Genomic DNA, 14,446 nt, shown 5'->3' on the forward strand with positions numbered 1-14,446 from the left:
AGCGATAGATTAAAATTAGCATGTGTAATTGGAATGTTTGCTTTGAGCATGCTTATTCAGTAGCATACTTAAAATTAGCATGCTTATTACTAGCAAATGTAAACTGATGATAACCATGCTCGTATGGAGCATACTTAATAGCAAGTTTTTAGCATGCTATTTTAGAGCATGTGTAACAGTACCTTAACTCTACCTTAAAGCAATGTTTATTTCCAGATCCTAACATATCTGATAACAACTTTTTTCTTAACACTGTGCACATTGTATATTGAAACGACAATCCTTTTATCGGACGATATAGTAAGTGATATTTTTAAACTATAAGATAAATAACGGACCCGATCATGCTTCGCTTTGGCTTATGAGCACTTACTTTTTCCTTACCATACCCCTACCCTATCCCTAGGCTTCATAATATAACTAAACCTGCAACTCAATGTTTATTATATTCTAAAGCTTTTGTTAATATTAAAGACCAATTTTATACACAATTGTAAATGCAAATGAACGGAGAATATATATTATTATTATTATTATTATAAAAAAGGATTTTGGTTGGATTAAGTTTTTTTTACAAATGCCCTGTTCTCTGTTAAGATACGAATATTTTGACTTATTACATTTTTGTTGAAGCCGTTTTTTCTTCGCCATAATGACTGTTTTACTGTGTACTTGACATGTTCGAGTGCGTATGGGTAAAATCTACCAACAACATAAAAGCTTATACAAAGAGAACTTGAATTAGAATATGTTTTTAAAATTGTTATAAAACTAAATTGTTATTTTTAAATTTTAGAAACGAAGCGATACACTCTTTTTGAATATTTCACTGATTATAATTCAGCTGTGTCCTCTACTAGTGCTGTGCGTATTTACGGGCCGCGTACAGAAGGAAGTGCTGATAATCAAGGATTTTCTGGCTTGCAAACTCTACGAAAATACAATTGGTAATTATAAATAAAGTTATTATTTACTATATTAATTTATTATTAGACATGACTAAAACTTACATGATACAACGTCGGAGTATGCCCGACTTGTTTCAAACCCATACGGGCCTTTATTAGTCATGAGCTGGTTCTTGCAACGCGGCACGATCCAAACTGTAAAGCGGCGACGCGTGCTGCCGCTCGCAGCGCGCGTTGAGATAGAGGTTGAGGGGCGGGTAGTGGAACGTCATCTTGATTAAACCCGCCTTCTTGTAAATTGTGTCAAAAAATAATTATAACATATTTATACGGTAAAAAATATTTATCGTATAAATATGTTGGAACCGAATCAGAAGTGGGACACATTAAGTATAAATTTTATGGAAACTGTAATGAAAATGGAGAAGAATAAAAAGTAAAGGCGGACGTTGGTGGCAGATTGAATAGCAGAAAGACGAGCGTTTAGAAGTTAGGAGAGGTTTTTAACCGACAAGTGTGCGGGTGAAACGAGTAAAAAGATATTATTAAAGATTAATGAACGACGAGGTATTTCAGCTACTTGTAATAGAAAAAGTACCGAGTAGCATAGACTTTCTTTTATCCCGGTATTCCCATGGGTACGGGAACATTATTTTAGAACACATGCTCCTTGGACACATTTAATTAATTTTCCTTTAAGAAAATAACCCTTGAGTTATGAAAATACTCCCGAGCACCCTGTATAAAAATGTTCTATTGTTTCAGATAAGCCTAGCCGAAGAACAGCACGCCTGTTACTGGCGTTGATAGACACGAGGAATCTTTCGTTTCCACTGTTCCACATGTTCCAAATAGACATAACTCTGCCCGTCAAGTTCGTGGCACTGCTGCTTACTTACCTGATCATATTGCTGCAGTTCGATAAAATCATGTCTCCTAGTAATACAACCTAATTACACGATCACAGAAAATGAGGGTAGGTAGATTTGCACATTATAAACAATAAGCTAGTTGACAAAGGAGATGGTCCAAAATTGTATGGAGCCCAGGATCAGTCATTGTACCCTAGCGGAAATAAAAGAAAGTATTTATTTTAACTATTTTTGAATATACATATCTACGAATTTACTTTAATTCTTTCGAAAATATTTTCATTATCTCCCAAAAAATGCAAGACTATTAAGGGTAATAATGGCGGATAGATGACGTTTTCAATGCAGTAATCGATTTGACGTTTGCTGTCAATTGTCATGACGTAGTTTTATGGGAATTATCTTGATATAACTCAGAAACTTGGGTTTTAATTTTATTTATTTCTTTTTATGTAGTTAGATTTATTCACTTTAATAAATTTTAATAAAATCCTTGTATTTTTTAAATTTTAATGATACGGGTACAAGAGTGGACTTCAAATGGACCATCTCCTTTATAAAATGGTCTTCATCGTTCTACTAGATTGAAAATGTTTTTTTTTTTGAGACGATTTATTTGACAATACGAGTTAAACTTTATCGGCCATGGTGGTCTATATTTCAACTGTTTCATAACGTCACGTTAGCTAATCCTTTGCAAACGGAGTGTTTGACAAACATAAATTATTATCAATCTCAATGTAATTACAGGTGCTTTATACGATGTGTCATGTGTGTAAATTGTGTGATTTTTTTTATAAGATTAAAAACCACAAAAGTAATAGTAACGATTGTATCAGAAATGAGAATTCAGGTACTAGTTATAGTTTTTTGGTGGTAAATTTTGATGTTTTGCTGTGATGAATTATTAAAATAAAACAGTTCCGCAATTAATTACCTTGTTTTAATTGTCATTTATACCATCTTCCAAGTATACCATCCATTTATGACATGCTAGCAGACGCCACGCAGTTTCACCCGCGTAGCTCTTGGGAAAACGGGGATAAAATATAGCCTATGATACTCACAAATAACGTAGCTTTCTATTGGTAAAAGTACCTATATTCAAAATCAGTTGAGTAGATCCAGAGATTACCCCCTACAACCTCACAAATTGACCTCTATAAAATATTAGCACAGAAGTCTATACGCGCAGCCTAAACTGCACAAAGATTATAATACAATACTGCACTTTATTAAGTAGGTTAGCACAAATAAATTATTTTTGTAAATTTCAACTTTAAATTAAAGATGAGACTTGATATGCAAACCTTTGTTCTTCTAAGGTTTGCATATTTCGTCTCAGATTCAAATGGAGTAATGTTGTAAAATAATTTTAATAATTAAAAAATACAACCGACTTCAAAATATCATACTAACAAAACTAAAAAGCGAAAAATAACATTATACTAAGTTCTATACACCAAATTACGTTCTAACTGATGATCAGTTTACCAGTTCCCAGCAGTCAGAGCAGCCAACCAAACAAGAAAAACTTAAACGGCCCAGCCGGGGATCGAAAGGACCTCCGTATTGTAAATCCACCGCGCATATCACTGCACCTCGGAGGTCATCAAACGTTGACTTTTTTAAATGAATGCATGAAATAAAATGAATGATTTTTTTTAAATTAGCATTGTAAGATACTCATGTCGTAAGTTCAGAGATTTTCACGAATAGCAAAGCGTTTTAATTTAAACTTTAGTGTTTTAATTTAAACAAAGCACGCTATACTATATCTTTAAAAAGACGTAGGTCCTAATAAAACTAAGCCCCCACAAACCTATACAAAATTTCACCCCCACTTTTCCTCTATAATATTAAAAAGACGATTCATCTGAACAAGGACGAAGGACACTGCCGAGTGCCGCTTTCATTTCAAATACAGGAGCAAATATGTGGAAAATAGCAACATTTTTCTACCCCTAGTAAACGAGCAGGTCGGGAAAATGTCGTTTTCTTTAAGTGCTGTCAAGGAGAATAACTCGGTAAGATGATACCGTGGTAATAAAAGCTTTTTTCTCCCCACTTTAAAAATTCTGTATATCTTAGCTACGACCATATTATAGAGAAGAACTGAGAGATTCTAGGTTCGGTTCCTTTATCGTGTGTTTAGAAATTCATATTTCTTAATATGTCTTGTATGTGTTGGTAAACTTTTATGTCCAATGAACGATACTGCAGCTTATATTTGTCGAGATTTTTTTTTTATTTTTTTTTATTCTTTACAAGTTAGCTCTTGACTACAATCTCACCTGATGGTAAGTGATGATGCAATCTAAAGGAAGCAGGCTAACTTTTTAGGAGTAGGATGAAACCCCACACTCTTTTCGGTTTCTACACGGCATCGTACCGGAATGCTAAATCGCTTGGCGGTACGTCTTTGCAGGTAGGGTGGTAACTATTCACGGCCGAAACCTCGAAACCAGCCAGACCTGGACCAATTAAGAAAATCTCAATCGGCCCAACCGGGGATCGAACCCAGGACCTCCGCCTTGTAAATCCACTGTTCGTGTGTTGGTCGCGAACGGCGTGATGACAAGCACATCTCGACCATCACACGATCAGTTTTATTGGCTATCGAGCTATTAGCGCTGCAGGCACGTGACATTACTTGATCGTTAGTGGCGGACATTCATGGTACAGTCTCAATAGCACAGTGGTAAAGGGCCGGACTCACCATCGAGAGGTGGTGGATTCCCTCTTACTGTGTGGACTTAACTGATCTGATACTGGCCGTTAAATAGTTAAACATTATCACGCTAAGCCCGCCCTCCTGTACTGGAATGGTGGGTATAGGTTCCATTTCCCCTCTTCTATGAGTAGGGAGGTAAGGCCCTGTAATGGGCATTAAGTAGATAAGTAACAATAATAATATAAAGCAATTAAATAAATTTCGAGCACCATTTAATAAAGAAAATACCTTAAATAAAGAAAATATTATATATATATTACTTTTATTGCATGTTTACTTTTTAATAGTAGGTAGGTAACGAATGTTTTATTATTCCATGATTTCGTTTTTAAAATATGTATGTATAACGTGATTGTTCGTTACGCCTGTTGCGAGGGAAACTGAGCGAAAAGCTGAACTTAATTTTTACATATTGGACTATAAATAAAATAAAGCCTTATCCCTCATTCGCACGAGAGTTTTTTAACGGAAGTTAAAATAGCGTCCAAATATAGTGTGAAGTTAAATGAAGGTTTTGACGGCCTCCGTGGCGCAGTGGTATGCGCGGTAGATTTACAAGACGGAGGTCCTGGGTTCGATCCCCGGTTGGGCAGATTGAGATTTCCTTAATTTAGGTCTGGCTGGTGGGAGGCTTCGGCCGTGGCTAGTTACCACCCTACCGGCAAAGACGTACCGCCAAGCGATTTAGCGTTCCGGTACGATGCCGTGTAGAAACCGAAAGGGGTGTGGATTTTCATCCTCTTCCTAACAAGTTAGCCTGCTTCCATCTTAGACTGCATCATCACTTACCATCAGGTGAGATCGTGGTCAAGGGCTAACTTGTAAAGAATGAAAAAAAGGTCTATTTCCAACGCCCAAAATTGAAAATGCAACACTGCTCGAATAAAAGCGTCGTTTTTTTAAGACGCTGTCCTGGGAATGCATTTGTTGTATTTGAACGCTTTTATAACGTCCGTTAAAAAAACTCTCGTGCGAATGAGAGCTTACCGTTCCTGAAGGACTTTGGTTGTATTTAGCCAACGTCTACCTACATGCTATTTTCTTTATTTGGATGCATTTTTTCTCTCTCTCTTTTTTTCAGCATCCATTATTATTTCTAAAATACGACACAAACTTTGTGGTTTTCTTAAATGGAATTCATTAAATAAATCCATAATGTAATGGTGGTAAGTATACTATTTAAATAAGAGGTGGCAACTTCGAATCCCAGTTGGTATGATGAAATTGCAAATTTATTATTGAGTATAATTACATTATTACTGGCAATTATCGCTCACGAATTCTGTAGAGGATTGTATTGCAAATAGCATGCAATTTAATAAATCATTACAACATGCAATATCAAATTATCTCCATTAATTTATTAATTTATTTATTGCAATCAAATTAAATTCCTTTGATAATGAATAAGAGCCGTGATAGCGCAGTGGATATAACCTCTGCCTCCGAACCTACACCTCCGAGGGTGTAGGTTCGTATCCGGTCCGGGGCATGCACCTCCAACTTTTCAGTTATGTGCATTTAAAAAAATTAGATACCACGTGTCTCAAACGGTGAAAAAAAAACATCATGAGGAAACCTGCATACATGAGAATTTTCTTAATTCTTTACGTATGAGAAGTCTGCCAATCCGCATTGGGTCAGCGTGGTATTATAATATTGTCCTAACCCCTCTCATTATGATTAGAGACTTGTGCTCACCAGTGAGGCGAGTATGGAAGATATATTCGTTTCCTACAATAGAATGAAAGTCTCAATAGCCCTTGGGAAGCTTCGGCCGTGGCGAGTTACCACCCTACCGACAAAGACGTACCGCCAACCGATTTAGTGTTCCGGTACGATGTCGTGTAGAAACCGAAAGGAGTGTGGATTTCATCATATTCCTAACAAGTTAGTCCACTTTTATCTTAGATTGCATCGTCACTTACCATCAGGTTAGATTGTAGTCAAGGGCTAACTTGTAGGGAATAAAAAAAAAATTGTGCCAGCGTGATATCATAATATTGTCCTAACCCCTCTCATTCTGATTAGAGACTCGTGCTCACCAGTGAGCCGAGTATGGAAGATATATTCGTTTCCTACAATAGAATGAAAGCCTCAATAGCCCAACAGTAAAGGGGCGGACTTATTTTGTTTTGACTCATGTTGTCACTGACCACTGGATTATTGTCGCACTCCTAACGCACTTTTTCCCACTAGTTGGAGGGGAATGGGAATATTAATCATGTCACAGTAATATTATAAAGGCGAAAGTGTGTGTGTAAGTGTTTAGGTTTACTAGGTTTGAATATATTGATTTTTATAATACATTCGGATAAATAAGGTCAATGTTAACTAATTTATACATAAAAAGCAAAGATTAACTGGATATTTGCAAAATAAATAAGATTATAAAATTTCAAAATCTATTAAAAATCTTTTATCGTAATTAGATAAAAGTTCATACAGTTTTAGCTTCCTTACATTAAACGTGTAATTTTTTAATATATGAACTATAAACATAAATGCACAAATAACAAAGATATTGGTAATTTTGTTTGAACGCCCATACAAATTAACTATCACTAAGTGCCTACGACGTCATTAGTTCGTGCCATTTTGTATGGGGCGTTTTTCAGGGGTCCGCGGCAGCGTCGCAAATCTGACCCTTTAAATCCCTGTAGCTCCGAAAGTAATGATCGCAGATACCCTGTTACTTTTTACAAAATTTCTTTACTATTAGCATACTCATCAGTCATCATCCCTATTCCACGCTACTCATGTGGGTTTGCTGCCTTTTATAGTTAACAGATTAGTGTAAATTATAAATTAAATTTCTCACGGACAAATTCGCGAGTACCTAACGGATAACTACGAGTATATTATATACAGCTAACTAGCTGTGTTTTGCCTAATAAACATTTTGGAATGGACCACCCTTACCTATCATTTAGAGGTATGAAAAATAGATAACTATATGCACACAAAATTTTAAAAAATCGGTCCAGCCCTTTCGGAGGAGACTTGCAACATACACCGCAATATTAGAATTTTATTTAATAGAGATATAAAAATCAAAATATTTCCGTAAAGACAACTAATTATAAATATATAAAGTCAGTAGAGAACGCAGAAAGCTCTGTAATAAGGTCAAGAGAGCGGTGCCCGGTTCTTCAAAAACTTTACATATGAAATTTCTAAGTTGTTAGTAAAGCTAACACGTATAAAATGTAAGTTTGGCTGAGAAGGTTCACTATTAACTGCAGCTTAACCGGCAAGATAGCTGGAATAACAACTTAAGCCAGCTACGGTTGACTATAACACTAAATTCACCTCAAACTCAAAAAGTACGAATACTTTCAAGGAGTTTTCAACATCCAAAGTGGAAAGATATGTAACCTAACTGTATTAGGTAAAAATAACTATGTTAAACTCTACATAATATATTTTTCAAATATCCAAATCCTTTCCAAAATAAACTATAATTTACTTTAAAAATTAATTTAATTAAATTAGATTTTATATTCTCAGAAGTCCAATAAAACTTTTATTAATGCTCCAAATGACTCACTTGACTATTCGATTATATTGTCGTTTGAAACCTGCATACCAGAGATTTTTCTTAATTCTCTGCGTGTGTGAAGCCATTGAGCCAGCATTGAGACTCGAGCTCAGCAGTGTGCCGAATATGGGTTGATAATGATGATATATATGATATACATCAGTATATCTTTCTAATAATCAAACTGAATAATGTAATTTTTAATCCGTTATCAATACAGTAATAGTGGTAATACATAATCGCGAAGTAGTTTCAATACAGAGAAATTGATTTTACGCTTTATTGAGCCAGTATTGAAATTTGGAAGAAAAATCCACAAATAAATGAAATTTCATGGTAAATATTTGACTGCAGTAAGTAGGAAGTAGACAATCATTCATATTTTTAGAAAATTACGTTAAACATGATTTTAAGAACTTACAAACATAACCTATAAAACATGTTAAAAACTAATCATGCTTTTTATTAAATATACACATCTATGTGGTATAGTGTTTTAAAGTCCCAATTGCTCGTAAAGAATTGGTACGTAATCGTCGTACTGGGCTACAAAGAAGTTTCCAGCTATTGGATCTCCTAGATTATATTTCTTGGCGAAATCCGTGATAGAGAAATTTGTGCGGTTAACGGCAGACCTGAAATCCAAATAATATTTTTATGAAACATGTTTAAAATAAAAGTACCTACCTAGTTTAAAAAAAATGCTTCATCCCCAACACACACTCCATTGAAGAACCAGAACTAAACAAGTATTCATAAAATCTTAAACCGATAAGAAATGTTTAAAATTTTGGTTCCATGATTTGGACCCATACATACTAACAAGGTAAGGTTCAATTAGAACATAAAAAAAATAATCTTAATATATAAACGCGAAAGATCATTCATCACGAAATCTCGAAAACCGCTTAACGTACAAAAATGAAATTTGGCAGGGAGGTAGTCTATAGTTAGTAGGTATCCGCTTAGAACGGATTTTGCAATAGAGCCGTATTATGGAGGTCTAAGGGTGGACGAAGTCGCGGGCGTCTGCTAGTTTACAAAGAATTCAAAGAGGTAAAGTTTGTGGTGTTGTAGGGGATAATCTCTCGAAACCGATTTTGAAAAGTCTCTTACAACTAGATATTCAAGTTATTTGTGAGTGTTATAGACTATATTTTATCCCTGTCTTCTCACGGGAACGGGAACTACGCGGGTAAAATAGAAGAGCTTCGGCTAGTAGGTACATTAATAAATCTAAAGATAATATACTCGATTTTGATTGTATTGTCGGAGGTACAGGATAGCTGATAATGACTGGAACATAGATTACATTTATAAAATGTAATTTTTATTTTATTACTAAATGTGTCCCGTGTAAAATTGAATTGTCTTAAATGTAGGTACCTATAGCCTTCCTCAATAGCCAACATTAAAGGAAATTTTCTTAGTTTAATTTGAAATAATTTGATTAGCGCGCTACCAAACATACACTTCAGCTTTGTAATATTAGTCTAGATTCAAACATTCCACTTTGATTTTCGAGACCTACTAACCAACTATATAGCTGGAGAGCCAGCGAACCCTGCGAGTAAAGGTCTTGATGTAAGCTGTAAGTTTAGACATTTGTACACTTATGACTAAGGGTTATGTAGAAAGGCTAAGCCATGACTTCATCGGTTGTCTGTAAAGTCGGTTTACTGACGATAGTTGAACGTGACAACGTCATAAGAAAATGCTGATGGAATAGTTGCATTTTTCAAAAAAAATGTTATATTTTCTAAATTACTGTTTAATAATCTTCATAGACCAGGATATGCTTTATTTCTTGTTAAAAAAGTTGGCAACCCTAGAGCGAGGGAACGACGCATGACGTCATCTTTTTTCGAGTGTGCAGCTGCTCCATCGAATTATAAGACGTTGTCACGTCCAAAAACTAAGTTTCTGTAAGCCTAAAAATTTAATAGCTCATTTATTAGCATGCTATAAATCATAAGTGTACAATTTTCTAACCTTACAGGAAGACCGTTACTCGCAGGGTTGAGTAGCTCTTGGACTAATACGATTTACTGCAAAACTTGTATTTAATGTAGGATACGCTGGTACAATTTCGGATAGCATAACATCTAAATTGGGCCCGGCTCCTCGACGGCTACGGTCCAGATCAAATTAAACCTACGGATACACGAAAAGTTTCGTTCATCTTCTCGTTGGAAAGCGACTGAGTTCCCAACAGCTGCTTTAGATGTTACCATAAAGTTTCGTAAGTTAAAGTTACAATTTAACCTGCATTTAGACTGTAATATTAAGCATATTTCGGCCCTTTAATTATGTAGAAAGACGATTAAACTTTGCTATTCGTTAGTATCATTAAAACTTGCCGATTTGATTGATATTTTTGCCTGGTTTGATTAATTATGTGGAACAAAAAGACAAATACAGGTCAGGTAGTCCAGTTACATTATACAACCGAGTTTTAGCAGACTCAGAAGTGATTACAAAAATAAGAAAACTAATGTCGGTTATGATTCACAACATTTGTCAGGACAACTTAATTAACAAATCAAATTGTAACCAAAATAAAACCCTAGAATGGCAGAGAATGTGAAACCTTGAGTGAAGTCACGCACTTGTGAACGTTGTGTGTAAGGTTAAAGGATCCTTTGACTGTTAACAAACACTCCTATCTTAACAAACACCCGCCTATCCCAAGTATCCTATAAAGAATTACACAACAAGAGATGTGGACGGCTCGAATGCCACGAACACACTGAAGCCGTCCGTACCGCAAGTCGTTGCAACGCGGTGATAACACGAGAAAGCTGAATTTTGGATTTGACGTGGCATTTTACGTCATCTTAAAAAATGGGTTGAATTATTATTTTTTACAAATACTCAGTTGTCCGTTGAGATACGATAATTTTGATTCAATAATTTAAAAAAATGGTAATCAATCTTAAAAATAAAAAGTAAACAAGTCTGTACCTGTTACTAAGACGTGGCTCATTAAAGAATAGTCTCGAGGGTTGCTTATACACAAGATACACGTAGCGATGTAGCCCAGAGCCCAAGCCGGGTCCAGCGCCAACGAAATCCGCGATGGTCTCCCCGGACGGTACATCGTTCCCGGGAATGTTTCCAACAAGCCAGTGGTTCCAGTTGCGGCTTGTTGGTTCGACCCGGGAAGGTGCGTCCGGATCTGAAAAAGTGTGTCTTTTAACAACCTCTTTATCGCTATTAAGTTTTTACTCCATCTATCCTCCTGCCTACCAGAGATATTTTTTTGTATAGTATGTTCTTCTTCTTACGTACTATGAGTAGTACAGATAGGTAGGAGGCTATAATAAAACTAGAGGACACATACAATGTATAAACATTAAACAGCCTAAATTTATTTCGTTAAAAAAAATATTCCGATTAATGCTGTGATTGAGTGAGAAGGTTTTGTTTTGTATCCAAATATACACTATCAATTGTTTCGAAAAAGTGCATCTACAAACTTTTTGATACGAGTCGATTCTGTTATTGTAATATTATTAACTTAAAAGATATACTTTTTTAATATTTCATACTTATTGTGTGCAATGACATCGATCGTAGATCATTAGATGAGCCCCGAAGCCTCGCGGAATTGTCATTGGTTTCGCACATTGAGTACGTCATCACTCGTAACACATTTCTCTTTATTCGTGTTGCGGCTTGTGTTTTTACACTTCCAATATGAACACGAATTAAGGGATTAAACAAGAAAAAATAGTGAAATATTTTTTTAATTCCACGTCCACTCACAGCATGCGCTTGTTGCGTACTAAGATGTGCGTGCACGTCTTTGAGTAATGACATAACATTGTGCGTTCTTTATTAGAGAGCGGCCTATCTAACGATTTATATCGATGTGCATTGATACATACCAACTATAGCCAGTGTATAATATTTATGAGACTTATCATCACACGTCCACCAAACAAAGGGTATATCCTTAACTTCAGTCGGAGTTAGCTCATTACCAAATTCAACTTCGACACCAGTCGCGTAAGTTACCTGTAAAATTATTTTTTTATTTATATAACGCCATTCATCATCATCATAATCATTATCATTATTATTTAGAGCCTCAATAGCTCAACGGTAAGAGAGGTCGGACTCATCATGAGGAGTGGTGGTTTGATCCCCGCCCCGTTGGTCTATTGTCGTACCCACTCCTAGCACAGTCTTTCCCGACTAGTCGGAGGGGAATGGGAATATTGGTCATATTATAAAAGATATGGCAAATATTCCTTTAAAAAAAAAAATATCAGAATAATTCAATATCCCACTTCTGACCTCCCATAAACATTTTTTATACAGTTACCATAGTGCAACATAAACTATAGTTAGTGTTTACTGTGCACCGGTTATTATAATTACTTATACAGTAATAAAAACTAAAAAAAAAAACAACAAAAAGAAAAAAATATTAGCGGATAGAGAACACATTACATATTTGTGTTAGTGTTATGTTGCTGGGTCCCAAGAGTACTAGAAAGTGTAGGTCGGACCCCCACCAGGTGGACTGACGACATCAAGGCGAGTCTCAGGGATTCACTGGATGCAAGCGGCTCAGGATCGTAATGTTTGGAAGTCCCTACAAAAGGCCTATGTCCTGCAGTGGACCTCCATCGGCTGGTATGATGATGACAATGATGATGACTGTTGCTACGATGTGGCTTGATACTGTAATGTCATACTAAAGATGGTATATACTTATAGAATTCGTTATGAACATATAGTTTTACTTTTAAATCTGTCATCTTAAACGGGATTTTTGGAAGTTAATAATATGATACAATACAATATATAATAAAATACTACAAAAACCTACTGCTATAAAATTTTATCCAAGCAGTTATATCGTTCAGCGTATCTACGTATAATAATAATTTGATCCACTTACAGACACAATAAAAGCAATAAGTTTATGCTAATATGCTATTATATTCATTGTACTCGTAAAATTTGCTAAAAAATTGCTTACTTGTAGATATAGACGGCCTCCGTGGCGCAGTGGTATGTGCGGTAGTTTTACCAGATAGGAGTCCTGGGTTCGATCTCCAGCTGGGCCAATTGAGGTTTTCGTAATTAGTCCAGATCTGGATGGTGGTAGGCTTCGGCCGTGGCTAGTTAACACCCTACCGACAAAAACGTACCGCCAAGCTATTTAGTATTCCGGTACGATGTCGTATAGAACCCGAAAGGGGTGTGGATTTTCATCCTCCTCCTAACAAGTTAGCCCGCTCCCATCTTAGATTGCATCGTCACTTACCATCAGGTACATTCTACTCAAGGGCTACGTAAAGAATTAAAAAAAAAAAGAATGAAAACCTGCGATAGCCAGAAATACTTAATTTTATAAAGTTTGTCAGCCCGTGCTCCTACCATAGGAAAGAAAAAGGGTATTATTAGCTACCTATATAGCTGCCCGCGCGGCGTCAGCTAGTAAAAAATAAAAGAACAAAATAAATAAAAAAAAAATGAAAAATGTCTTTACGTTGAGCTGGAATCGAACTCTGGTTCAATAACAATGGTTTGTCTGTCTGTCTGTTACTTTTTCACTACTAAACCGTTGGACTGATTTAAATAATTTTAGTTTTGGAACTTGGGGCAGAAAATGGACTACTTTTATCCCGGAATAAGCACGGGTCCCGCTGAATTTGTGAAAAATTTCACGTAATGCTGCGGGCGTACGCTAGTGTATAATATGGAAGTGTAGGTATTTTTATAATTTCGTGCATTTAAAATTTAAAAACGTATTTAAAAATATAGACCACGGGGTAAAATTACAAAGCAAGAGGTAGAAAGAACACTATACATTTTCCTTATTCACGTTAATGTAAAATTTTTAATGCAGACTCAGAAAATAAATACGCGTGTGTATGCGGAAAAAATAAAAAAAGAATACCTAATTAAATTAAAGTGGTACTAGGTATAACTTACCCACACTTTCCAGTATGGTGCTATTGGAATGACATCGGGAACTATTTCATTAGCTTCGAATACGCTTTGAACCGGCGATTTTGGATAAGCAAATACTTTGTCTATGATAGCTGAGAGTACAAGTAAAACGATTGTAACTTTCCATATTTTGTGCATTATCACGGAGTACTTAAAAAACTGTACCTACTCAGATAGAGTCAACTGTCGAATGATTGCGATCAGCTATCATGCGTTTTATAATACCTACTAGTGACAAGACAAATTGACTTGAATTATGATGTTTTTGAATAATGAATAATTGATTTATTTTGCTATTATCAGTGATTATCAGCGACAATTATTTTTCCTGTCTTACCTGCCTGCTTGCCTAACCATCAATGCAAACACTATAGTGCCTGGCCAAGCTATCAGTACATCACCATTATCGGCCTATTTTTAT

General features: G+C 35.6%; 1 protein-coding gene across 1 annotated transcript; it reads right to left on the reverse strand.

Annotated features, from left to right (window-relative positions):
- Positions 1-5,983: 5,983 nt before the first annotated feature.
- LOC112056314 (protein D2-like) lies at positions 5,984-14,217 on the reverse strand. The gene is made up of 4 exons (XM_052887354.1): positions 14,008-14,217; positions 11,946-12,075; positions 11,020-11,233; positions 5,984-8,690 (listed from the first exon to the last, which is right to left on the reverse strand). Exons 1-4 carry the CDS (start codon positions 14,161-14,163, stop codon positions 8,552-8,554), a joined length of 639 nt encoding a protein of 212 aa, XP_052743314.1. The 5' UTR covers positions 14,164-14,217; the 3' UTR covers positions 5,984-8,551.
- Between the last annotated feature and the right edge of the window lie 229 nt (positions 14,218-14,446).

The sequence above is a fragment of the Bicyclus anynana genome, chromosome 19, assembly GCF_947172395.1.
Source record: "Bicyclus anynana chromosome 19, ilBicAnyn1.1, whole genome shotgun sequence".
NCBI lineage: Eukaryota > Metazoa > Arthropoda > Insecta > Lepidoptera > Nymphalidae > Bicyclus > Bicyclus anynana.